This window comes from Pristis pectinata, chromosome 9 (assembly GCF_009764475.1).
Source record: "Pristis pectinata isolate sPriPec2 chromosome 9, sPriPec2.1.pri, whole genome shotgun sequence".
In the NCBI taxonomy this organism is placed as follows: domain Eukaryota; kingdom Metazoa; phylum Chordata; class Chondrichthyes; order Rhinopristiformes; family Pristidae; genus Pristis; species Pristis pectinata.
The window spans coordinates 87,050,980-87,078,591 of record NC_067413.1 but is presented as its reverse complement, the minus strand read 5'-3'; the positions used below and the strand labels follow the sequence as shown (position 1 = coordinate 87,078,591).

Below are 27,612 nucleotides of genomic sequence, written 5' to 3'. Positions count from 1 at the left end.
CAGTTTGGAGGTGTCCTAATTGAAGCTGCAAGCTATTACAGTATACACATCCACAGTTGAATCTGTGTTCAGCAGTAAAATATTTTGCACTTCTTGATATTTTTAAATGGAACCTATTGAATGATTACATAATCGTCTTTAGGGCTGACCTCCAAGAGAAATAATTTTAATTCCTTAAACTTTCTGACTTCTGTTGAATAAAGGTACAAGTGAGCTCCATTCAAACATACATGCAGTTTGTTTGTTGAATTGTTGATAATTAGGCACTGAAAATCATCGTGTCATTTAAATTAATCCCCCATGATTATCTCACCACCTAGCCAGCCATGTCCAGATACCTTGGCTTTTCCCAGTCAGGTGGAGCAATGGATATTGAAGGCAATGTGGAGTTTAATAAAAGACACCTGATTGACTGACTGTTATTAACCTGTTGACTTTGCCAGCAAATCAATGTGATGGTTTGCTGAACTTTTTTTCTAGAAGGAATTGTCCAGGTCACTTGAATGTTCATGGCAAAATCCTTTAAATCATTTCCGTTAGTGCTTTCACATGCAACTTGAAAGTCAAAGTCATTAATTATGTGATGTGATTTGCCTGGCTGTGCAGTCCTTTGTATAAAACATTGAAGACTCTGTTGGAATTCTTTTGGCCCTCAGCCACACCACAAAGCTGATGATGTTCTTGCCAAGTTTAACTTTTTATTAATGAAGTCTGTTTTCTACCCTTATTGGTTCATAGCCAAAGCCAGCCTACAGATTGTTAAAATGTTGCAATCAATCTCTTATTCTATCTGTCTGCTATTTGAAGCATTTAGTGGTGCTTAAAAAGTTTCAGCTTTCTCATATTGAAGCATTAGATGTTTTTTGAACGCTATCAGCCAGATCATTTTGCATGCTGACTGGCAGTAACATTTTGGGTTGAAGATGTGCACTTGGCAGAAGCGTGCACTGTGTGCGGAAACGCTGACCTTCCCATTGCCTCTTGTGACCACCAAGCCAGTCCCCTGCTGTGGGGCCAAGTTCTCATGGAGTTCGGCGTCTCGGGGAAATATCTCTATCTCATCCTGCTGCCAGTGATTCTGGCACTGCCAGTATGAGCCACTGCACTAAAGAAATGAAGTGCGATGGCTGTTACTGTGCTGCAGTATGGATGACTGTTGTGCCACTGCTAAATGTGGGTGTATCAAATTCTAAGATTGAATTTAGTTTTACTGTATGATATTTATCTAAAGCAACCATTTTTTATTCAAGCAACCATTTTTATTTACTGACAATATTGTACATAACCACACAGTGAATAAAGTATTGTAATGAACTATTTTGGCTTTGCCTGCTTTATTTTGTAAATACAGAAACGTAAAACAACTTGAGTTTCAGATTTTTTATATACATTCTATGAAGCGAAGCAAAGGAAATAATGATCTGGCTTTAGATAATTATACAGTAAAACTAAAATCAATTCTAGAATTCAATGCATGCAAAATTGGAGAGCAGCACAATCATTTCCATAATGCAGCACAATGGCATTCACCCTGCTTGGGTTCTTTAATCCAGTCGCTCATGCAGATGGTTCCCTGGGACAATGAATGGTATAACCTCACTCATGATGTGCTGGTTATTAATATGCATATTGTTAGATTTGACTTGCCATCTGCAGACAAAGTTCTAAATTCCTACCACTTTCTCTATACGGGGCTTAGTTATTGAGGGATACAGCATGGAAACGGGTCTACTGGCCACTGAGTCAATGCTGACCATCAAACACCCTTTTTGCAATAACCTTACCCTAACCCATTTTATTCTCCCAAGTTTCTCCCCCACATCTACATACTAAGAGTAATTTACAGTGGCCAATTAACTTGCCATTCTGCACGTTTTTAGGATTATAGGAAGAAACCGGAGCACCTGGAGGAAAACCATGCAAGAACAGGAGAACTTGCAAACTCCACACAAACAGCACCTGGGTGGCTAGAGCTATGAGGGATCAGCTCTATTAACTGTGCCACTGTCCTGGCTCTGATTCATAGACTTTGCCTTTCCGCATCCTCGAACTCCCCAACCAGCTGAGATTTCTGTCCATCGTAGCAGTCACCTTTTGATAACATGAAAGTTTCAGTTAAATCATACCTTAAGCACTGAATATGCAAAACATTTCCTGTTTGTTGTTATGCTGAACAGTCAACTGCCTTCAATGTGCAGCTGTTGGGGAAACATTGGGGAGCTGATGGAATTCAGCAGGCAGATTTCTGGCCATTCACCAATCATTGGTGTGTAGGAAGGGGTGTGTGCTGCACTCCTTTGGCTGATGATATAAGTTGATTGACATGAAAACTCTTGGTGACATTTCTGGACTTTTGCTTACTCAGGATGGGCATGTCTTCTTGCCCACCCTGCTTCCCCACCCCCCCCCCTCCAAATCTCAAAGTACATTAACTGAGAAATGCCATCAGATTTTCCTGCACTCTGACTCACCAAGGATGTTCACCACTCTGCTGTCCAATTACACAAAATTTCAACAGAGTTGAATTGCTGAATGGTAGGGCTACCTGCTGACACATAGGCTGGGTGATTCTAGCTACCAGTGAGCAGTCCATCCAAAGATGGCCCTCTGGGTGAATAGTCAGCTACTCCTCCAATCCCAGCACCACCTGACCAGAAACAAAGGTAGGACTGACAGATGGGCAAGCCAGCAAGTCTGACAGTCCAGCCTGTTAACTTGTGCATGTATTGCATGGTAACCACAGACATTTGGGTACTTTCATTTATTAAAATATTACTGGATAAATAACAAGACTATGCCCAGTAATGGGTTAAAAAGATGACAGTGCTGAGTGTCAAATTGATTTGGTGTAAGGGTCAATACTAAGTTTCACTGACATCTATGAAGCAGTACTATCTCCAGAACAAATGCTTGTATAGGTTTAATTTATACTGATGCTGATTGAAGTGTCTGACTTGGCTTAAGATAAAATGCTGGATATGTGGGGGAGCGGGGTGGAGGGTGTGTGTAAGGCAGGCCAATATAACCAAGGAATGTTTTACAACTCTCACAATCATCTTTTCCATTCAATGGAAAGGAAACTAAGGATGTAAAATGGGTGCTATTTCAATGTTACCTTTTTTTGTATCTATAGAAGGCATATATTACTACTTTATTGCCAGTATATAGTATCTCAGGTACTCTGAGCTGCCTGCTTGGGAACATTACTTCCAATTTGTAGACCATCCTCACTAGGGCTAAGATTGTTATTTTATCAAAATTGAGGATTCTGAGAACCAAAGTAAACTTATTTTAAAATTGCAGGGAAAGTAGTTTATTTATGAATTGCCTCAGCATTAGAATGCTAGTAAGTCATCAATGCAAATAGAAATCAAGAAGCTGACAGCAGATCAGGAAATGATGGAGACCCTTGGGATCCTTTTGTCTGTACTTTAAAGCTGACGTCCTCAAGCCCAATCATTACATTTACCTCCCTTCAGAGAAATGTAAATTAGGGAGGCTCTTGTCCTTAATTGGATAGATTCAATCCATTGCTATTTTTAAGTACCTTGGATATGCTTGAAGATGTTCTCATTTTATACTTCTCACTGCAAATGTCATCCAAAGGCAATGCATTCTTTGAGAAAGTGTCCTTTTGTTATCTTAGCCACAAGGTTTCACCTGCTTACTTGAACTTTATTATTCTTTGCTGCTACTGTCATATTTGTCTTATTGTGCTTTTAAGATGAGCACAATTAGCATATATATGAAGACCATCAATGTGCATCAATAATGTGTTTTGCACTGAACACTCAAACTGATGTACAACTTGTATTGGGTGCTTGTCAGAGACAGCAAGGGGTGAAGGAATGCCATGTGCTGCAGCTGCATGTACCTAGAAAATGGCCTGAGAGCGATGAGTTGGACAATCTGGCAAACTAAAACCATGCAGTAGAGCATTACTTTGGACTTGATAGATTTGAAGTGACACTTGGTTTCTACTCTTACGGTATGTCCAGTGTCATTAGAATTGACTTGAAAGGCTGCAAACTGTCTTTAAACTGGTTTGTGTATTGCCTGACAGATTAACACATTAGCATTCTAGAAAGTGCTGTCATCAATTACCTATCATTTGCTTTTTACTCAAGTTCAACAACAATTTATGCTTGCCTCCCTATTTGTGCCTCTTTCAGTGTTTCTTTGTGTACTGTTTTAAAAAGTCATTAACTGGTTTCCCCCATATCATTTATAATTGATTCTCTGGGGATTAATACAGTCTTTAGATTATGATCTTGAGGCCAAAGTCTTCATTTTTTTTGGCTCGTGGCTAAAAACTTGACTGAAATTCCTCTGGCAACAGCACAAATGGGTGTCAATGAATCAAACACATTTTCACATTTTACAATTTGTATGATCACCTTTTCCATTCTGTGAAGGAAAATAAAGTGTAAAATTTTACCATTACATATACAAGCAATATGCAGTTCTAGAAGTGCAGCTCTATTCTCTGATCTGCTTGCTGAGGAACATCACCTCCAAATTGTAGACCACCCTCACTTGGGCTCATGTTAACATTCTTTCACTATTACTGTGTTTGTATCCACAAAATCTCTACTTATTTACACAGCAGTGGCAGGACAAAGCTCAACTTTAGTGCCATGTCATTTAATATAACATGGATTTCCCAGTTAATGAAAACAAACAAAAAAAAGATGTTGGAAACCTGAAACACAAAGAGAAAATGCTGAATGCACTCAATGGGCCAGGCAGCATCTGTGGAAAGAGAAAAACAGTTAACATTTCACGCTGAAGACAAGGTTCTGATGAAAGACCTTCAGTCTGAAATGCTAACTCTGTTTCTCTTTCCACAGATGCTGCCTGACCTGCTGTGTTTCTCCAACATTTTCTGATTTTGTTTTAAGTTAGCCAGTGTTCCCTTCATTATGAAAATGAAGAAATAAAATGTTATGCTTGGTGTATAAATATAACATAACCAGCAGGGTTTGCTGTATGTTTTATGGAAGTTCATTGACACCTGTGTTGTGCTGTTGCCAGAGAAATTTCAGTCAAGTTCTTGGCCACAAGCAGACAAATGAAGATTTTTGGACTCAAGATCACTTGGATAGTGATTTCAACACCTTTTGTCATGATGCTTCCAAGACACTTTGAACTAATTATACAACTATGGTAATAGAAAATACAACAATGGACTCTGACAACAAGGGACAGGTTGCAGATGAGTTTAATATAGCTGGAGTCACAGCATAAGTGGCCAAAGACAAACATCAGTGCAAGTGTTAAGCAACTGGGAATTTGCAAACTGAATCAAGGTGCTTTGCAAAGTGGTTACCCAATCTACATTTGTTTTTTCCCTAATGGAAAAGAGACCCCATTATGAACATTGAATGCAGTATCATAAATCAGAACTAGTACAACTAAATCGCTGCATCACCCAAATTATATTAAGTCCCTGGACAATGGCGAGGGAAGAGATAAAAGGACTGGTGTTACATCTCCTACAGTTGCATGGAATGCTACCATGAGGATATTGATGGAAATGGAAGGCTGAACCAAAGTGTCAAGGAGGAAGCAATCCTTTCTGGAGGGAAAAGTGCGTTTGGTGGTGACATTCCATACGACTTCTTAAAAGGGCAAGTGAGGGGAATGAATCTATACAAAAATAAACCCAAAACACAATCTTGGAAGCATCGGTCAGGTTGAGCAGCATCAGAAAGGAGAGAAACGGGGATGATGTTTCAGTTGAGGAGCCCTCGTCAGAATTTGAAAAGTGAGAAAAGGGCATGTTTACACTTGCAGAGAGGGGAAGGGATAGAGAGAACTGTCTGTGGTAGGGTGCTGACCAAAGTTATCATGGTAACAATTATTTCAATATATTCTTTAGGCTTACCTTTTAGATAGTAGAAGGTCCTTGGGGAGTTGGGAGCCAAATCACACTCTACAGAATACTCAGCCTTTCACCAACCATTGAAACCACTGTATTTATGTGGCTGGTTCAGTTAAATTTCTGGGCAGTGGTGTCCCAGAGGATGTTGGTGGGAAAACTGCAACAGCGCACGTCAAGGGGAATTGCCTTCTGGCACTTAATGTTACTAACCCCATATTAATCCAAACCTGAATGATACCCCTGCTGTATTGCAGATCTTTTTACTCTGGGTGTTAGTTTGGAAAGAATAAGCTGATCTCCTGGAGCCAGATGGGATTCCATTTTCTTGGTCTCAGTTGTATCCTTAGTAGTGGTCACTTCAAGGACTCCATTTAGACCAGATGTTTCTGAATATAGCTTGATGCAGTGTTACAGAGGAAATCTGAAGTAGGTATTAGGCCTCTTGTTTGGTTGTGAAAATAGGATCAGCCCCTGTTTGATATGGATGCTTGAAATGCTTATTTTTATTTATAGCAATGTGGTACATAGTGAGCATGTGCTTCCTACCCACCTAATTGGAAGCTTAATTTATCACATTGGACACTCATTGTTTGATTTGTTGACCTTTTGCTCTCGTTGTTGTTTCAATGAAAAGATTTAATTTTACTTGGGTCACAAAGCTATCCTTTATCTTAATATTTTCTTGATATTTTCCTGTTTTATTCTCATTTGCCTTCAAATAACTGATGTGGCTGCTGGTTGCAAGCTTGTTTATCTACTTTAATATCAAAAGAGTCAGCAGTACAATGATATTGGATTGATGTGTTCATTGTTTAATGTGGAGCTTTGTTTTTGTGAATCATTAAAGCGAAAGAGTGCTTGGTTTGGCAGATTTTATAGCAACGTGACTAATCATCCAACGTATGAGGATTAGCAGACGTCTTTTTGTGCACATCAAATTACTTTAACTGTGTATGTTAAAAAAAACATTATAGACTACTCTTTCAACTTTGGTTTACAGATATTAAAATGAAGTGTCTTTTTCCTATATCTTATCCTTTTTATAAACGTACAAAGTCATAACTGACTTAAATTTCCAATTGTTTATATATAGTATAGCAAGAATTTTTTAGGAAATATAAAACTGGAATAACAGTATGCTCTGAAACTGAGATTTTGCTGCTTTGAGTATACCCCCACCACCCCCTGAATTTCCACAGTTATGTTATTTTCCTGCTATAACTTTGGCAGGAGATTAGTAGGATGTCTCAAGAAATTCCAAATGGCTGGTTTTTATTTCATGAACTCTTCTGCTTTTTGAGTCTCTCTTCCTTTTTAAGGCCTTCTTAAAATCCTGCCATTTTGGTCTCTCTCTCCTATCATCAACAACAACTACACTGCCTCCTCGCTGACAATCAACACAGGTGCACCTCAAGGATGCTTACCCCACTGCTCTCTCTCTACACTCATGACTGTGTGGCCAGGCACAGCTCAAATGCCATCTATAAATTCGCCAATGACGCCACTGTTATTGGCAGAATCTCAGATGGCGACAAGGAGGCGTACTGGAGTGAGATTGGCTGGTTGTGTGGTGTCGCAACAACAACCTCGTGTTCAATGTCAGCAAGACCAAGGAATTGATTTGTGAACTTCAGGAAAGGGACGTCTGGAGAACACACACCAGTCCTCATTGAGAGGGTCAGCGGTGGAAAGGGTGAGCAGCTTCAAGTTCCTGGGCGTCAGCATCCCAGAGGATCTATCCTGGGCCCAACACATCAATGCAATCATGAAGAAGGTATGCCAGTGACTCTACTTCATCAGGAGTTTGAGGAGATTTGGTATGTCACCAAAGACCCTTGCAAATTTCTATAGATGTACGGCAGAGAGTATTCTGACTGGGTGCATCACCACCTGGTATGAGGACTCCAATATACAGGATCGAAAGAGGCTGTAGAGGATTGTAGACTCAGCCAGCTCCATCTTGGGCACAACCACCCCACCTCCAACCATTGAGGACATCTTCAAGAGGTGATGCCTCAAGAAGGCAGCATCCATCATTAAGGACCCTCACCATCGACACATGCCCTCTTCTCATTACTACCATCAGGGAGGAGATACAGGAGCCTGAAGACACCCACTGAATGTTTCAGGAACAGATTCTTCCCCTCCGCCATCAGATTTCTGAACGGTCCATGAACTGTACCTCATTATTCCTCGTTTACACTATTTCATTTATTTATTTTTTTGGTAACATAGTAATTTTTATGTCTTGCACTGTACTGCTGCCACAAAACAACAAATTTCATGACATATGTCAATGATAATAAACCTGATTCTTTGGTGTGATTTTCCTTTTGTCTGACTTGTATCTATATGAAGTGAATTAGGATATTTTGTTTTCTCTGACTTGTATCTTTGTGAAGTGAATTAGGATTTTTTTTTTGTTTGAGATTCTTCATGGAAATTCCAAACTCCTGTATTTGGTATCCACTTCTACAATTGGTCCTCACTCTCTGTCTCCCACTAATTCCCCACTGATGTGAATATATCTGGTTCAGTTTTATGCATGTTCATTTTATTACATCTGTATTGTAGAACCTCATCAGATACCTTCTAGAATTTATTTAAAATGCCCTTAGATACTTACTTATCTCCCCACTTCAGCTGAATTTTTTTGGTGAAATAATGAGGTGTAATGAGGCATGATGTTCACAAATAGTTATTGTTCACTCTGATCAGTTCATGCTTGTTTGAATGCCCAGAACAAGGGGAATGATCTTACAAGTAGAGCTGTATATAGCAGAAGTGATGCCAAAGCACTGCTCACAAGAGTTGTGTAAAAAAAAAGTTCTTTTTCAAAAAGTTTTCAAAACTGATTTTTTTTTGTGAGATTGTGGTAACAAAGATGGATTGGAGGGTAGAGGATGAGGGTTTGTTCGGTGTAGAGCAGTGAGCAAATAGTTTTGAGATTAGCCATATATTTTCTGGAAAGTTGTGGAGTTAAGCAAGTAAATGACCTCATCCTGTTTGTCGACTTCGGCAAGTGATCTCTTTACAGTTAACCAGAGTTGATGCCAAATATAATTAATAAAAATGAGTATGGTATTCTGAACCAGGTTATGTTGAATTTCAGAAGGATTTCATTTTCAAGAGTGCGTTGAGTGGAATCATTCAAAAGAGGATTAGAACTCAGGGTGGTGAGTTGGGAATAGAATTGTAAAATAACATGAACTCAAATTAATCGCTTATTTTCTATAAGGAATTTGTATCTATTTAATGCAATTATTTTGCTTGTTGTGAAGTGGTTAGTATTTCTGAAGGTTAGTAAGGAATTTGACTGTTTTATGGTCAGTTAGTAAACACATACTGAGTTGACATTTGTCAATTTTGAATTCCTTTTCAATGGAAAATCAAGTATCTAGTAAAACAGTCTGGAGAACTTGCCGTTGTCTGTTTTGCATTTCACTGAATACCTCTTTCTGGCCCAGTACCAGATCTAGTACTAGATTATCATTAAGTTCAGAATAGTAGGTAGCTGTTTTTGCATGCGAGTTTGGTGAATAGTATTTCTAAGACCTACACAAGGGCTATTCAGAACTTCCATCTTAGAAGGGTGCAGAGAGGCAGAGATGACTTCTAGTCTCCTTTCTAAGGTGCAATCTAGTTATTACTTCCCAGAGTTAAGAGCCCCATACAATTCAATGAAAAAGCCATAGGGCTTGCAAATTTGGAAATGGATGCAATGAATCCATGTCTCATTACTGTAGTTACCTGCACTGTTGTTCCAATATTCACTCGACTGTTGCACTTTCACCTCAGCCTCCTTCACTGCCGGGAGAAATCCAAACACAAACTGGAGGAACAACACCTCATTTTCTGTATTGGACCTTGCAGCCTAACGGGATGAACATCAAATTCTCCCAGTTTAAGTAAACCAACTCCCGCCCCCCCCCCCCCCCCCCCACCAACCTGGACTCTTCTTTTCTTCCCTTTCCTAGCCCATCACTCTTTTATCTCTTTTTTTTTTCTCCTCGCCATATGTTTTTTTTCTCTCTCCTTTTCCTCTCCTTCCCTCGTCCCATGCTGCCTGCCTCCATACCTTTGACCCATCCCCTGGTGGATCTGTTCCCCTCTGGCCCCACATCTACTACCTACCACTGTCTCTTACCCGCATCTACTTGTCACCACCTTGTGCCCACCCTGCCTCTCCTCTTTTGTCCACCTATCACTGCTCACTTTCTCCCCCCTATACATTGGGCTTCCCCTTTTTCTATCTTCAGTCCTAAAGAAGGGTCCTGACCCAAAATGTTGACTGTCTGCTTTTCTCCACGGACGCTGCCTGACCTGCTGAGTTCCTCTGGCATCTTGTTTTTTCATTTACAGGCCAGATCTTGCAGTCTTTGAATTTTCAGGTGAAGTATCAGGGAAATTAAACTCATTACTAAATAACTGAATTAGAAGGAGTTTCATACATGTAATTAGAATTAAATGTATGAAACTTCTGCAAAGAAATTTAACTTTATTAAAAGAATTTTTGTTGTCATGGGGAGGTGGGGAAAACATGGAAGAGAGTCTGTCATGAACCTGAGTACTGGTGGATTCAATGAAAGCTTTTCTTTTAGAATAAGCAAGTTTGCATGTCTTTGTGTAAAAAAAAAAGTTAAGAGTTTCGAGGGTGAGGGAAATATTCTCACTTCCAATTGATATATTGACCTTTTACAGTGGGAAAATGCCAACAACCTTGTTTAATTTTCCTCCTGATTCATGTTATATTCTGTATCGATAAATGTATTGTTTTGTTTTTGGACAGAAACGAGCAAAGGGACAAGTTCTCTTTGATAAAGTATGTGGGCAACTCAACCTTCTGGAGAAAGATTACTTTGGGCTGACATTTCGGGACTCTGAAAATCAAAAGGTACGTTGAACAGTTGTGTTGCTTGAATGATAATGCATTATTTGAAAGATGGAATGTTTTTTTTTCTCTCTGTCTTGCTGAAGCTGCCTTGGCATTCACTTTGCTGATATTGTATCTGTGCTGGTTCGTGTACTGTTTTTGTTGTACTCTATAGATTTTACTAGAAATTGAGTTAAAGAAAGCAACCATGAAGCCCAGATGTCACAAATTGAGTGAATTTCCTCCATTAGGGTTGGGATTGGAAGGTGAGAAAGGATAATTGCCTCACTCATTTTAAGAAAGTGAAGGATCAATAGTGCATTGCTATCTGTGTAACCTAGGCAAGAAGTGACCAAATCTTTAAATATTGATCCAGGTTAGTTACTGTGTGTTATTTACTGCAGCTTAAAGTCTTGGCGGAACTGAAACCAGAGAATAGTCGAAGCAGATTTCCACCAGCATGTGAGAAGTGGCATAGCCGAGACCAGGATGAAGGGCTATCTTCAGCTGATGCAGATAGGTTGGTCAGACCACATTTGGAGTATTGTGAGCGGTTTTGGGCCCCATATCTAAGGAAGGATGTGCTGGCATTGGAGAGGGTCCAGAGGTGGCTTACAAGAATGATCCTGAGAATGAAAGGGTTAACGTAAGAGGAGCGTTTGATGACTCTTCGCCTGTATTCGCTGGAGTTTAGAAGGATGAGGGGGGATTTCATTGAAACCTACCGAATATTGAAAGGTCTGGATAGAGTGGATGTGGAGAGGATGTTTCCAGTAGTGGGAGAGCCTAGGACCAGAGGGCACAGCCTCATAATAGAAGGATGTCCCTTTAGAACAGAGATGAGGAGGAATTTCTTTAGCCGGAGGGTGGTGAATCTGTGGAATTCATTGCCACAGACGGCTGTGGAGGCCAAGTCATTGGGTATGTTTAAAGCGGAGGTTGATTGGTTCTTGTTTAGTAAGGGCGTCAAAGGTTATGGGGAGAAGGCAGGAGAATGGGGTTGAGAGGGAAAAATAAATCAGCCATGATCGAATGGTGGAGCAGACTCGAAGGGCTGAATGGCCTAATTCTGCTCCTGCATCTTATGGTCTTATAAATGACAAAACCTTGGGCAGATAGGGTTCTGTGGCAGTCTTAACACTTGTCAGCTGCTAAGGCACTCCTTAATCCTTGGATTTGAATGAGTGGAGCTGAGAGCAGGATCAGAAGACATGAATCGTTACCTGTATTCTGTCTGACATAAGGGACTTTGAAATTGTGGCAAACGTTTGATTTGTCCATTGGGTCTGCCGCTGCAGTTAGTGGGGTTGAAGCAGTTCACTATACACTCAGAGTGGGGCAGAGGTGTACTCCCCTCCCCCTTCAAAGATGCTACATCTTGCAAGGAATAAAGGAACAGGAGGAAGTGATTTGATCAGTTGTGTGAACGCCATCAAAATGTGTCGGCATTTATCTGCCTCTTGTGCAGTGAAGTAGAATCCTCGATGGTAAACTTCCCACCAGCAGGTCAGGTAACAACTGTCCATTTAATTAATGATTGACCAATTCTTTGCCCGACCTGCTAGTGGAGGCTCTCGCAATTTTCCTGTGGTACGTGTGATGCAGAGGTAGCACCAAGTGTGCATTGCACTTCTGTGGCCATTGCACTAGCAGTCAGCTCTGCATAGAAAACTGTGTACATGGAAACAGATATTGTTCATTCATGTGGCATATAAAGTTTCGTGCCAAATTAAAGTTAAGCATTGCTGTCATCAACATGTGGGTGTTTCATCTGCTTTGCTTCGTCTCTTATTTGGGAACAATGTTGAAAAAGTATGTGCCTGATCTCTCCTTTTATAATTTATTTTTTTATATAAATAATGTTTATTATGAGGGGGGGAGGGGCGGAATGGTGTGGCTGGTAGAATTGCTGCCTCTCAGCTCCAGCGACCCAGATTCAGTTCTGATCTCTGGCACTGTCTGTGACTGGGTGGACTTCCTCCAGGAACTCTGGTTTCCTCCCATTCCCAAGGATGTGCAGGTTGGTGGGTTAATTGGCTGCTGTGAATTGTCCTGAGTGTGTCGATGAGTGGTAGAATCTTTGGTGGGGGGTGGGGTGGAATTAATGGGAATGTGGGGAGAACAAAATGGGATTCAGTTAGGATTAGTGTAAATTGGTGTCTGACGGTCAACGTAGAGCATGGAAACAGGCCTTTTGTCTTCGACTCTGCTTTTCTGTGAATCTATGTATGACTCAATTGTAAGTTGATTTGGAGTAACTCATGAGCAGTTTATATTTTTTTCCTGAATTAAACTGATGTTTCATTTTGAGGTAATCATAAGAAAAGATTTAATTGATTAGGCTTCAGACTATGGTTGTAAACTTAACATATTAAAATGTTGTGTTTTAGAACTGGTTGGACCCAGCCAAGGAAATTAAAAAGCAAATCCGAAGTGAGTACATTTTACTAATGACTTGAAATGCAACTGGCATGTAATGATCTTTTGAAACGATGCAGACCTTCACATTCTGAAATTTTGAACAACCGTATCTTTCAAAGGGTTTTTATCTATTATTTTCCCCTTCGAACATATTTTTTTTGTTTTATTTTTTTAAAAAAAAGGCTTCTACTAAATGTTGGAACATCTATCTGCTTTTTTTGAATTACCATTTAATCCCAGGGCCAGTAACTTGAGGTCGTGAAGCAGGAAGGAATGATATGACAAATGACGCAAATAATCACAACGCAGCTATCGATACAAAATCAGGGTTATTCAGGTCTGCAAAACAATTAGTGACAAGGAAGTAGATGTAGAATGCTTGGGAAATTAAAACTCAAAGGGATTATGTGTAACTAAAATTATGACAAAATCTTTATTTTAATATTTTTAAAATATTTTTACTTTAGTTAGAATTTGCAGGGCTTATAATGGCAGTGACATCGAACATGGTGCTAGATTTAAGGTGATTCATGATGGTTCTGGTTTACATTCACTTTTGTCCCTCTTCTATTAGAATTCCATACCATTATAGTACTATACTTGTGTATAAAGGTACAATTTCAATTGAAAATAGTTATCCATATTTCTTATAACTCCTAATCCTAATTTCACAACAGCATTTGCCTTCAGCCTTTTAGACACCATTCTGAAACTCTATCAATGCCTGTTGTCTGTGATTTAAACTTTTCCAGTGCTGTCCTAGCAGGCAACCTGCAAACTCTGGCTCTTTGAACTCTCTATTGCATTAAGCTTTGCACACCTCTGAATCTCTTCTTTGCTGACTTCCTGTTCCCTATCCTTCAACACATCAATTACAACAGCCACATTTTCATTTACAAATCCCTTCCTGATTTCAGGCCATACAATGTTTGTAGCCTCCTTTGAACATATTGTCTCAGCCTATGCACTTTTTGCTTCATATTTGCATTCTCTAAAACTCAATCATCGAAACTGTAGGGTCATAGGTTATATTACTTGACTAGCAATGCAGAGCTCCAGACTAATAATATAGAGGCTGGAGTTAAGATCTCTCCAAGAAAGCTGCGGAAGTTAAATTCAGTCAATTAAATGATCTAGAATGGAAAGCCAGTCTTGGTGATAGTGTAACTACTGAGTTGTCAGGATATCTGCTGTTGTTATCTGGCTTGGCCGATATATGTCTTCAGACATAAAACAACGTGCTTGATTCTTCCCGGTAGTTCAGCAGCTTGCCATCACCAACCTCTCAAGAAATGGAGATGTATAATAAATGCTGGACTTGCAAGCAAAATTCACATTTCTTGCATCAATGTAAACAACACAGAATTAAAGCTTTGATCCTACTTTACCATTGTTTTAGTGGTTAAGTGTTACTGAGTCACACAAACTAGAGTCCCTCCAGGTTCTGGTTTCTCCTTTGATATATTCCCACAGTTGGAGCAGCACAGGGGATATCTAGTTTGTTTCTCATGGAGAGGGGAAGAAAATTCAGCCACAGTTCCTGTTCTCAATTATTATCCAACAGTACTGCAAATCTGTACATTTTGTAAAGCTGGGATAACCTAAAGTAACCTACCATTGGTTAGGTTATCCACTTGCATACAGAATAGTTAATTTATTATCAAACCCTTTATGTGGCTGTGGAACTGTTCAGAGGCATGAGTGCATCAAGAAAGGCATGAGCTTGACGAGAATAGTGTCTTGGAGTTACTGCATAGATTCTCCTAGCTTTGGAGTGTCAGCGTAGTTCATAGAATAGAAGAATGTCAACATTTTAGAAGTACGTAGATAGTTCGTAGACTCCGCAGGTAACTCAAAAAAAGATATGGAAGATTGTGAGGTGCCAGATTTGGGAAGAGAGCAAGGTTGGGAAAGGTACTCCTTGGTAGAACTTGAATAGGAGTAGAAAATCAATGATTCGTAGGATTATAGGGAGAACTTCACTAAAAGTGGTGTGCTGAATTGAAAAGTGTTTTCCTATCCATGAAGTTGTTATTTGAAATGATGAGCGTTTTGAAAAAAATTAAAAAGGTGATGTCCCAAATGCATTGCATATTTACACTGTTCACTTGTGATTTCATTTGCATTTTTGTATATTTTACAATCTGTAGCTGTTTTCTGTTTAATGACATATGCCCTTTATCAGTTGCATTTGGAATATATCTTTCTGACTTCATACTGGTCACTAGGGCATGCAGGTATAGTGATGAACCATATTCTTCCATGTACATCAGACTTCTAATTTATTGTTTGCTGTTAGATTGGTATCAGGGACTGATTGAAATAGTGAGGCATTTTGTAGCAGTTGAACTACTATTTTGTCACTCTAGAAACTAAGTGAAAGTTAGCAATAAATCAGCAAAATATTGCAGTCTGACATCTCATGATGTGAGATGAATTCATTGCAGCATGATCATCACTCTATCACACTAAAGCTTGAATTCTAATCAGGCAAGTTTGTAGTTCCTGTCACTCTGGTGAGCAGCTGTTACCTTGGGTAGCAAATGAAAACAGGTGAACTTCTAATGATTACATGTATCTAGTTAACTCCAGCCTGGTAGATTATTTCCCACCCCCCCCCCCCCCCCCCCCCAGTATAAAACCTCCTTTCAGTTTCTGATTCAGTTTCCAAGGTAAGTGAGGGAGTCGATAGCAAGGGGATCAAAGACTGTCTTCCCATTATTGGAGGAAGTTTCTTCTCATTCGCTGCTGGGTGTTGAACAGTTTGACTATTGTAGCTGGTAGTGATGAGGGAGAGCCTATATGTGGAAACCAATGGTGTGTTCTTCAGATTATATTGCACAGCATCATGTAGATTAAAAATGATATGGGGCTAGTGAGGGCTCCATTGGGAGTTGCAAGAAATAATGGTGCTATGTGGGAAGAGGAACTTTTGCAGGTGATCCTTTAGCTGTGACTTGAAGCTAACATTGGCCTCTTACCACTTTTAATCTACGTGAGGGCCTGCAGTACCATCTGAAAACGCCGTCGGTTTCTACATGTAGGCTAAAGCTAGAGCCCAGCTCTCCCTCACTATCATTCTGTCGATCCTTCTGCCATCTTCGAGTTATCTAGTGAAGGTGGCTCATCTAGACAGACAACGATGGCGAGGTGGCAGAAGAAGATGGCATAGCCAGCCACATCAAACCTGCACTTGGGTCACTCTTTGTCAGAAAACAGAAGGAATTTGACAGAAGGAATTCAGACATGGAGTTCTGCAAAAGAAGTACTTGAGTTTGGAAGATTCAAAAATATTCTAAGGATTTTGGAGAAGAGGAGGTTGGAAATGGAGCATAAATTTCAAGAATGGAGAAATCAAGGATTTTTTTTTGGTGATGACAGGTTTGAAGGAGATGGGGACAGTATCTGAAAGGGAGAATTATTAACAATATCAGATGATATAGGGGATAGTATGGGAAGTTGGAAGGTCAGATGTTTTTATGGGAGAAAGCTCAAGGAAGCAGGTGGTGAATCTTCTAAACAAAAAGAGCTTGGAGCAGGCTTAAGGGAAGAGAGGAGAGAAACTAACAAGATGCTTGTTGTGGGCTGAGACATCTTCAAAAGAGGGCTGGGGAAAGGAGAGAAGCAGCAGAGGCAGATAACTGGACAATTTTGAACTTGTTAAAGATGACATTGCAGGAAGGAGAGGAGCATTTAGGAAATTTGCAATAAAGAAAAGAAAGCACAGGATAGGTCCAGGTTGAATTTATCAAAAAAAATTGCTGGATGGATTTGTATTGCAGGGAAGAAGCAGTTCTTAAAGTAATTATTTCAAAGCCAAGCTTCAATCCTTTGAATGATTTGTCATTTGAATCCTTTGAATCCAGGTGGTTTGTGGCAGTTTGCATTCAATGTAAAGTTTTATCCTCCGGATCCTGCTCAGCTCTCCGAGGACATTACAAGGTGAGTGGAAAAAAATGTTTCTTTGTCTGCAGTTGAGTCTACTATGGTCAAACATTGTTTTGTAAACGGTTTCCTTGAGATAATCCTTCCAAAGATTAGGAGACCATGAGCCATACCTGCATAGTGTGAAACAGAGATTGAATTCCATGAAATTGCTTTCAGTTACTTTTAATTAAGATCAACAGTATACATCAAAGCAAACAATTTTTATAACATTTAATGAAGCCAAATACTCTAGATCAGACATTTTAAAACAGAAGTATGCTACAAAATGGCAGAATATTTTTAAAAAATGGTTAATTCTATCTAAACCTAACCCAAGAAAATGAAGAAAAACTGATTAAAAATGCTGGAAACATTCACCAGATTTGGCAGCATGTGTGAAAGTGAAACAGAATTAATGCTTCATGCCGTAGACCCTTTGTCAGAACTGGGAAAGAGAGAAAACAAGTTAGTTCTGTTTTCTTGTAAACTTGCTTGAATGATGCATTAACTCTGTTTCTCTCTGACCAGTTGCTGCCTGACCTGCTGAATGTTTCCATCATTTTCCTTATTTCAGATTCCAGCATCCTTACTTATTTGATTTTCAAAAACTTGAACAAATAGTGTTTTGTGTAATACCCCTTCCCTCACAACAAGGAGAGGTGAACATGGAATAGAGGAAAGGAGAATTGAAAGAGGGAGAATGTAGTGATGAATCCGTAGCATGCTGGGAGAAATAGATTTCAAAGAAACTTGGATGGAGGATGCAGATATAACAAAAGAGAATGAATTAAGGCTTGAAAGTAGAATGTAATGACCACAGGATCTTTCCTTTTATTGAGGGTACAACTTGCCTGAAGCAAAGAAGTCACAATATTACCAGTAATCTTGCAATCTAAAATATGTCCTTATGAAATATTGTGCAGATTGCATTACTCTTGCCATCCTGGTAGAACTACATTAAGAATGATTTATTTTAGGCTATCAGGACATATGGAATGTATTATTTTGGTAGAGTCCACACCTGAAATATTGCCATCTGGCTCTTCACTGCTGAGTGCTTTGAGCTTGTTCTGTCTCAGCAATTGGCAGTGTACTTCAATCTGTGTGGTGCACTGCATTTTTTCCTGAATGCTTTCCCTGTTATTGAAGATGTACCTTAGTTAGTGTGACTAGTGTAATTCGCTTCAAAGTTCATGTACTTGGAAAGTTTCACTCAATGTTCTGATTCAAAACAATTTTTAGAAGTGCTTAATTCATTTTATCGTATGAGCATATTAATGATGCATTCATTTAAAAAATTTCCTTGATCCACAAATTGATACTCCACATGTAGAGCAGCTAATATTATAAGATATCTTTATTTGTCACATGTACATCGAAACACATAGTGAAATGCATCTTTTTGCGTCGAGTGTTCTGGGGGCAGTCCGCAAGTGTCGCCACGCTTCTGGCGCCAACAGAGCATGCCCAAAACTTCCTAACCTGTACGTCTTTAGAATGTGGGAGGAAACCGGAGGACCCAGAGGAAACCCATGCAGACATGGGGAGAACGTACAAATTCCTTACAGACAGTGGCCGGAATTGAACCCAGGTCGCTGGCGCTGTAAAGCGTTACACTAACCGCTACACTAGGGAAGATTTCCCTACTTAAATATGGTAGTTCTCTCTTTAAATCCAAATTATGTGCAACTGTTGGATAAAAGCAGACAGTGACTGTGATTCTCTGGCTTTTGAAATACAGTGCTGTCGCATTCCTTCTCAATAATAGTTGATCCTGGAAGTGTGCATCTTAATTCCACTTGAAGGTAATGGGGAGGACCAAAACTGTAGCAATGTAAGTCATCAAATAAGTTGAAGATCCTCCAAGGAATGCTGAATCTAGAACAACTCAAAATTTAGTAGTAGTTGTTCTAGATTCAACTCTCCCTCCTGTTAAAATACATGTTTTGCTTCCTTCTGTAGAAGCTGATGGAAGAGTGGTAATGAGAGCTTGTCAACATGTTGTAAAACTAAAAGATTACATGGATGGGTTGTAGGATAATTTAGAAATGCATTCATTATAGAAAAAGACTTGGTACTATTGTGAAAGCCAATTATGTTCAAGATGCATGTCTCAAGTGTCTGTATGTTGCTGTTATTTAGACTATTTTCTTTCAAACAGCAACTTGTATTTTCATTAAATTGTCTTTCATGGTTCACAGCAAAGTGCTGTATTTTCCAGTCAGAGGTGGAATTTAAGTAAAACCAATCATAGTGCACAAACTGGAACTTTGAAATGATAATCAACTGATGTATCTGAGACTTTCAAATTTATACCTGTTAGTTCTTGAAATATTGGACAAGGAAAAATAATTTTGCCTTTGTATTTTAAAACCAGCTCTGGTACTTGATTTCTGGCTAATGAGTAATTCAGTTGATTAAAGATGCAATTTGAACTTCTAGAACTTGGATGTAGTTGAAAGTGTCTCTCATCAATTGGCTTTATGTCATCCTTCAATAATAATCAACTGAAGAAATATTCGGAGCTGTAATGATAAGACAGCATTTGCAAATCGTTACAACTCATTGAAGGGTTTGTATCTTTGGTTCGGATAATGCAACCTGGACACTGGCGGCATTCAGAGTAGCTACTAAGATACTGGGGAAAGTGGCCAAATTAGCAAGGTGGATTGTGGGTTGTTGAACCAGCCACCTTCTGAGTCTCCGCAACTTCCGCCACCAGGCACATCTTTCTCTCACCTCCTCTCTGTGCTTTCCGTGATTCCCTTGTCCACTCATCCCTCCCAACTGATAACCCCCCTGGCACTTATGTCTGCAACCACACCAAGTGCTACACCTGTCCCTACACCACCTCCCTCTCCACTATTCAGAGTTCCAGACAATCCTTCCAGGTGAAGCAGTGTTTTACTGTGAGCCTGAGGGTGTCATTTATTGCATCCGGTGCGGCCTCCTGTACGTCGGTGAGACCCGACGCAGATTGGGTGACCGCTTCATCGAGCATCTTCACTCCGTCCGCTGCAACAGCCAGGACTTCCTGGTGGCCACCCACTTCAATTCCACGTCCCACTCCCATACTGACGTGTCCATCCATGGCCGCCTCTATTGCCATGTTGAGGTCAGACACAGGTTGGAGGAACAACACCTCGTATTCCGCCTTGGGAGTCTCCAACCTGACGGCCTCAACATCGATTTCTCTAACTTCCAGTAACTCCACCCTTTCTTTTTCTTCTCTCTCCCCCCCCCCCCTTTATTCCTATGGCTCCCTTCCCCTGCCTTGATGACCTGCCCACCTCCTCTCCTCTCCTCCCCCATCCTTTATTCCATGGTCCACTGCCCGCTCCTACCGGATTCCTCCTTCTTCACCCCTTTGCCTCTTCTGTCCATCACCTCGCAGCTTATTAAATCTCACCCCCCCCCCACCCACCTACCTTCCCCCTGTCACCTGAACTCACCTATCCCCTGCCTGTGTATACTCCTCCCCCTCCCCCCACCTTCTTATTCTGGCTTCTGCCCTCTTCCTTTCCAGTCCTGATGAAGGGTCTCGGCCCAAAACGTCGACTGTTTATTTCCCTCCGTGGATGCTGCCTGACCTGAGTTCTTCCAGCACTTTTTGTGTATTGCACCTTCTGATTGCATGGTTGCCAACTGAGCCATTCCTTTGATAGAGCTCTGGGACTTGTCATCTGGCCTTTCTCTGGTCAGTATTCCATATCGTTCAGTGATCCCGCTCTGCTGAGATCTTTCAATGCAGCTGGAAGCTGTGGTGAGGGGCTTGAGCTGAGTAAGACCCCTGCCTTTTCCAGGGTCTGCACTGTGGAAGTGGCCTTGTCTTTTTTATATATAACATTAGGTTGGTGTAAAGTAACATGTGGCACTATCAAAGAAGCATCTGCAGTCTCTCTTTTGTCTTGGTTGAATTCTTCATTTGCCATTGTAGAATTTCATTCCATTTTAAACAGTAGGTCTTGGAAGAATTAATCAAAACTTATTGGACTGCAGAATATTAAAGTAACAAGCTAGCTGACCTCACTGTTCAACTGTAAAATCATGCTTGCGCATTTCTCCATGGGAACTTGCTGACAGGAGGCGGATCCAACAGTCACAGCTTGGCTCTGTACAGCAACAGGACCTTGCACAACGTAACTGGTGTCATGGGATAGGGAAGAACAAGACGTGGTTACAAAACAGGCAAAGAAATGTTTGACAGCTAGTTAAGCCATGCCTCTGGCTTGGCAAGTTGTCAACAGCTTTGAATGTTTCTGATGTCCAGAAGCTTTCAGAGCTGTTTAAAATCCACTAACTGTTAAGTTAATAAAACATTCTAAAAGTGAATTAATTAAGACTTAAAATGACTTTTTAAAATAAATTCAAACAACTGAAGGGAATCTAAAAATGCTGTCACCTTAGACCCTTCCAGCCGTGGTGGGTTATTTCCTAACTTCACTCTCCCTGTGAGTTAGAGCTCAGTTGGAAAAATTCTGTTCCCACTGCTGCCCTCACTTCAGGACACATATTAATGAAAATGCCAAAGTTACTGTTTGTTAAACAGGAAAATGTTGGCAGCTTACTGCCAATGTCATCTTCCAAAGTCTGGAGATGCAGCAGCATAGTAGTTAAGTTACAGGACATGTATGTCATTATGTTTCAGAGATACAAGTCCAAATCCCATCAGGTAGTTAGGAAATTTGAATGCAGTTTATGTATTTGGAGCAAAAAGCTAGCATCAATTACAGTGACTGTATAAACCATCAAATTGATGTGTTGACCTATCTGGCTCACTGATGTCCTTTGAGTAAGGTATTTGGTTTTCCTTACCTGGTTGAGTATGTGACCTTTAGATCCACAGCAATTTTGTTGACTCTTAACTACCCTCTGACAAAGCTGAGCAAGGCCACTCAATGCAGGGCAATTAGAGCTGGGCAATAAAGACCATAAGACATAGGAGCAGTATTAGGCCATTTGGCCTATCGAGTCTGCTCTGCCATTCAATCAGGGCTGATTTATTTTTCCCTCTCAACCCCATTCTCCTGCCTTCTCCCCAGAACCTTTGATGCCCTTACTAATCAAGAACCAATCAACCTATGCTTTAAATATACCCAATGTTTTGGCCTCCACAGCCGTCTGTGGCAATGAATTTCATTGATTCACCACCCTCTGGCTAAAGAAATTCCTCCTCTGAAAGAACATCCTTCTGTGCCCTCTGGTCCTAGACTCTCCCACCACTGGAAACATCCTCTCCACATGCACTCTATCCAGGCCTTTCAATGTTTGGTAGGTTTCAATGAGATCCCCCTCATCCTTCGAAACTCCAGTGATTACAGGCCCAGAGCCATCAAACGCTCCTCATACATGAACCTTTTCATTCCTGGGATCGTTTTTGTGAACCTCCTCTGGACCCCCTCCAATGCCAGCACATCCTTCCTTAGATATGGGGCCCAAAACTGCTCACAATACTCCAAATGTGGTCTAACCAACGCCTTATAAATCCTTAGTATTACATCCTTGCTTTTATATTCTCATTCTCTCAAAATGAATGCTAACATTGCATTTGCCTTCCTTACTATCAACTCAAGCTGCAAGTTAACCTTTAGGGAATCCTGCACTAGGGCTCCCAAGTCCCTTTTCACCTCCAGTTTCTGAATTCTCTCCCCATTTAGAAAATAGTCTGTGCCTTTATTCCTTCTACCAAAGCGCATGACTGCACACTTCCCTATGCTGTATTCCATCTGCCACTTCTATGCCCATTCTCCCAACCTATCCAAGTCCTTCTGCAGATTCCCTGACTCTTCAACTCTACCTGCCCCTCCACCTATCTTTGTATCATCAGCAAACTTGGCCATAAAGCCATCAATTCCCTCATCCAGATCATTAACATGTAACGTGAAATGTAGCGGACCCAACATTGACCCCTGTGGAACACCACCAGTCACTGGGAGCCAGCCAGAAAAGGTCCCCTTTATTCCCACTCTTTGCCTTCTGCCAATCAGCCAATCTTCTATCCATGCTAGTACCTTTCCTGTAATACCATGGGCTCCCATCTTGTTTAGCAGCCTCATGTGCGGCACCTTGTCAAAGGCCTTCTGAAAGGTTGCCTTTGACTGTGATGCCCATGCCCTGTGAATGACATTTTAAAAAATTATCTTCTTGCATATTAACAATTGTTCTAAAACTATTGGGGAGAGAAAGTCAAAAGCACTATTTTAAAATGAACAGCTTTTGGGCTGGATCATTGAGTGTTTCTGTGATCAGTCTTGATTTCATTATTCACAGTTTTACTCTACTAAAAGCAAAGAATGTCTTTAGTGTTGAGACAAGTTGCTGAAAGGGGATTCCTGTGACTTTCTCTGTTATATTGCAGCAGTTCAGAATAATCAACATTGTATCTCAATCAAAATCATACTCTTTTGTTTAGACTAAAGAGATTTTTAAAAAAAAATGACTATATCCTTGGGAAGCTCTGCCATGCAATATAGGCATTTGCTTTCAATCAATTCCTGAAAATTGTCATTTCTTAAATCTGAATCAACAGTGAATTTCAGTTGTATCCAAAAGTTTGAAAGATCTCAAGCTTCATTGTCTTTTTCCTCCCATGTAGGTACTACTTGTGTTTGCAGCTGAGGGATGACATTGTCTCTGGACGATTGCCTTGTTCTTTTGCCACACACGTCTTGCTTGGTTCATACACAGTCCAGGCAGAACTTGGGGATTATGACCCAGATGAGTACGGCACTGAGTACATCAGTGAGTTTCGCTTTGCTCCAAATGAAACTAAGGAACTGGAAGAAAAAGTGATAGAACTACACAAAAGCCACAAGTACGTGTAACAGTGTGTAAGCGTTTAATTTGATACTTTAAATGGGCAGCCAGCCTTCACTGAGTTACCTGTAAACCAGTCCACAAATTTAGTCTTGGATTTTGTTAGATCTAATGGACAAGGCAAGTCACATGCCACTAATAAATCCTAACTGCCCAAAAAATACAACAAGCTTTTGCTTTGATATTTTAACTTCCAACACCCTTGGATCTTTGTTTAGCAAGAGCAGTGTAAGCTGTGATTACTGTATGAGGTTTGTGAAAAATACTTGTAAATTTCATAATTTATCAAATGCCTCTCTTGACATGCTCCTTTTCTCAGGCACTGTCTCGTGCCTTTTCAAGACTGGAATTAAAAAGCAGATGACAACAGCAGCACACAGAATATACACAGTGCTCCCTGTGGATAACTTGTTACTTAGCTTCACTGTTGCTAATTACCATGACATAGAACAGTCGTTCATCAATGGTCCACTGCCATTCATTTTGGATTCAAAGTAGTATGTTGTCTGTCCGTACATGTATACGTTGGAGCATTGATGAATAATCAATGATGCTAAGTAATTTTTGTTTTTAATTTTCCAGGTATTGAAGTTTTGATTAAACTTTTCTGAAAAGATTTGAAACCTTTTATCTAAATGTGCAATGTACAGTGCTTAAGACTATAAATATCAAAGCCTTTGATAGCTCATTGACTACATGGTTAAATTCAGAAGAATCTGATTCTTTGATTATTTGTGGCATGTATATAATTTCTCTGAGGACATTATAGTTCACCTTTTTGCAGTAATGAACCTGTGTCCTCAGTTCATCTCGCTTGAGAGTTGCATCTGCTGCCATTAATCCAGTGACTTTTGTGTTAGGAAATATGTGGCCTACTTGCCTAGTCTTCAAAATGCAAGATAGCATCTCGGTTATTAATTGCCCGTTGGCCATACTCTTAGACTTGGTCTTGATGCAGGGTTTCAACCCGAAACATCGACAATTCCTTTCCCCTCACAGATGCTGCTCGACCCACTGAGTTCCTCCAGCAAGATTGTTTGTTACTCCAGATTCCAGCATCTGCAGTCTGTGGTGTCTCCTCTTGCATTTCATTTCTAAGCATGAATATTGCCATTTTGTAAACTTTGTATTCTCCCCCAGATAAATAAAATGGTTCTTTCAGAAGAAGATGCATGGCATTGCGCAAAAATGCACAGAGCTTGAGGCTTTTCTTATTTTTGGATAGATTTGTAAAGTTCAAAATGTTGAAGTTGTTAGATGAGCTGAATAAAATTCTAACTGTTGCTTATACATTTTAGGGGCATGTCACCTGCTGAAGCAGAGATGCATTTTTTGGAAAATGCCAAAAAGCTATCTATGTATGGAGTGGACCTGCATCATGCCAAGGTACTTTAGCAACTAAACAGTGGGTTATTATTTCAGAATATTTCCATCTCTGACAAACTGATTTACTGCTGGAAAGTTTACTTTGATAAAAATTAAATACTTGTCAATAATGATGTTGAGCCAAAGAACCACATTACTAGGAAGGGACTAGAGATTCAGCTGTTTTATTCCAGTTGATTGGAACTCTTTTCTGTCTGTCAGTTCAGCTGTATAAATATAAGGGCTGATTAGAGAAAGGAAGGAAATGAGCATTGCTTTGATCAATCAGATACCATCAAAGTACTGATCTACAGTGTAAATAGCGTCAGCAAATGATTTGCTGTTTCATTGGAAATGTACAGATCACACAGAAGTTCATGAACTGTGATTAACCCCAACACCCCTTCACTGCCATCCTTCAATTAACGTTAAAAGAATAAAGTTCACAACCCAGTTTAAGTATAGGTGTTTCCTGGGTAAATCTTGCATCTGAATTTCACGTAGAAGTTTTGTAATGCATGCATTTGACAGGTACTTGGCCTCTGCCTACGTCTGGTGCATAATCACAGCAAACCTGCAGAAAGGGCTGTGTCGAGTGAGATGTAAAATTAGTGTCACCTGTGGCTCGGCTGGTAGCACTTATGTGAGAAGCTTGTCGGTTCAAGCAAGGTGTTCAGAAATCTTGGCTAACAATCCTCTGTAGCAATCCTTCTGGGCTATACTGTTTAAGATGCTGTAGCTTGGATGAAGTGTTAAAATAAGATTCAATCTACTTTCTCAGATAGATGTAAAAGATCTAATGCTGTTATTTCAAAACGGAGCAGGGATGTAAACCATGGTGTTCTGACTGATATTTATCACTCAATTAACATCACCAAAGTAGGTTATCCAGGCATTATCATTTTGCTGTATGTGGAAGTTTGCTGAATCCAAATCGATTGTCATTGTCTACATCACAATCATGACAGCAATTGTCATTGCTGAAGGAGAAGTGAAGGGTGCAACAGAAGTCCAATTTTACAGTTTTTATTTATATTTAATCAGAATAAGCACCATAGTCTGTTGAGTCTGTGGCATTGGTTCCAGAAAGGAAAGTACTTGCTTTATTCAGCAGAGAGTTGCCATGTTATACTCCAACAAGGAATCTACCTGACTTCCTTTAAAATATCTGTTTTCCCTATAGGAACTTGTGCTTTGTCTTGGTCTAAATTCTTTAGACATGGGTTGGCAGAATTCAATATTTCAGAAACATAAACGTATGTCAAAAAGTCATTGCAGTTCAGCAGGTTAAAACATTTAACAGAGCATTAGCAAACTGCTTGCTGCTCATCCAGCCAAGAGCAGCTCGCCTATTAAGGATTGGGTTACAGATTTATTAGGCATTGCCCATGAATGATCCTAACTCTTCTGTCACCCTTGAGAGACCTTTTCTGATAAGCTGACGGGTTAATCATTAGCAGGTTACTGACTACCTGCCTGGCTCTGACAGTAGATTGCAAGGTTTATTTCATGGGCGTTGTTCAAGATGCATTTATAAAGCACATTTAATACCATATAGCATTCCTTGCTTCTTCACGGTGATGTTATCAGGCAGATGTAAAATGCAGTAGGTACTAGAAATAAGCAACAAAAATGAAAATGCTGCAAGTTGGGTAGCATCTATGGATGAGGTCATCAACAAGAAACATTCACAGATGCTGCCTGACTTGCTGAGTATTTCCAACATTCTGTGTTTTTATTATTGTTATCTTTTCTTAAAAAAAACTGACCCCAGGCCACACAAGGTGATATGAGGATGTGTCTAAAAGCCTGGTCAGAAGGTAGGTTTGAAGGAGTGATATAAGGGAAGAGAACGGGTAAGATAGAGAGTGAGGGCTGAGAGATGGAGGGACTTGAAAAGCAGGTAAGGCTTTGAAATTTGAGGCTTTTCTAAACTTGGGTAATTGTAAGTCAGCAAGCACTGAGGGAGGGGGTGTTGGTGGGTTATGTGAATGAGACTTTGATTTTGGATGAGCTTCAATTTATAGAGGGTGGAAGGTAGAACACTGGCTAACAGCTTATTACCATAGTCAAGACTGGAGGTGATGAGCTGTGGTGAAGGATCAGCAGCAGATGGATCGATATTTAGACTGCCTCATTGACTTACTGGGTCAGATTAGTTCCACAATGATATACTTGAGATGGGAGAGGGTGACTTTGTGCTGCTCGTATTCATTGGTCCACTGCATGCAGAGGATCATAAAATTGTAGCAGAGGGATAAATATAGTATGTGGCATTGGTTTATAGATTTTGAGAACAATTGAGGTAGCTGATAAATTGGAGGTT

The 27,612-nt window shown here is 40.1% G+C and overlaps 1 protein-coding gene across 12 annotated transcripts in view; it reads left to right on the top strand.

Annotated features, from left to right (window-relative positions):
- Nucleotides 1–27,612, top strand: part of LOC127574060 (band 4.1-like protein 3) — a 134,660-nt gene that overhangs the window by 51,628 nt on the left and 55,420 nt on the right. For all 12 annotated transcript variants that reach the window (XM_052022680.1, XM_052022681.1, XM_052022678.1 and 9 more), the window contains exons 4-8: nucleotides 10,674–10,778; nucleotides 13,148–13,190; nucleotides 17,045–17,120; nucleotides 23,701–23,919; nucleotides 25,220–25,307. In XM_052022680.1, coding sequence (XP_051878640.1) covers nucleotides 10,674–10,778; nucleotides 13,148–13,190; nucleotides 17,045–17,120; nucleotides 23,701–23,919; nucleotides 25,220–25,307 — 531 coding nt within the window. The remainder of the gene's footprint in view (nucleotides 1–10,673; nucleotides 10,779–13,147; nucleotides 13,191–17,044; nucleotides 17,121–23,700; nucleotides 23,920–25,219; nucleotides 25,308–27,612) is intronic.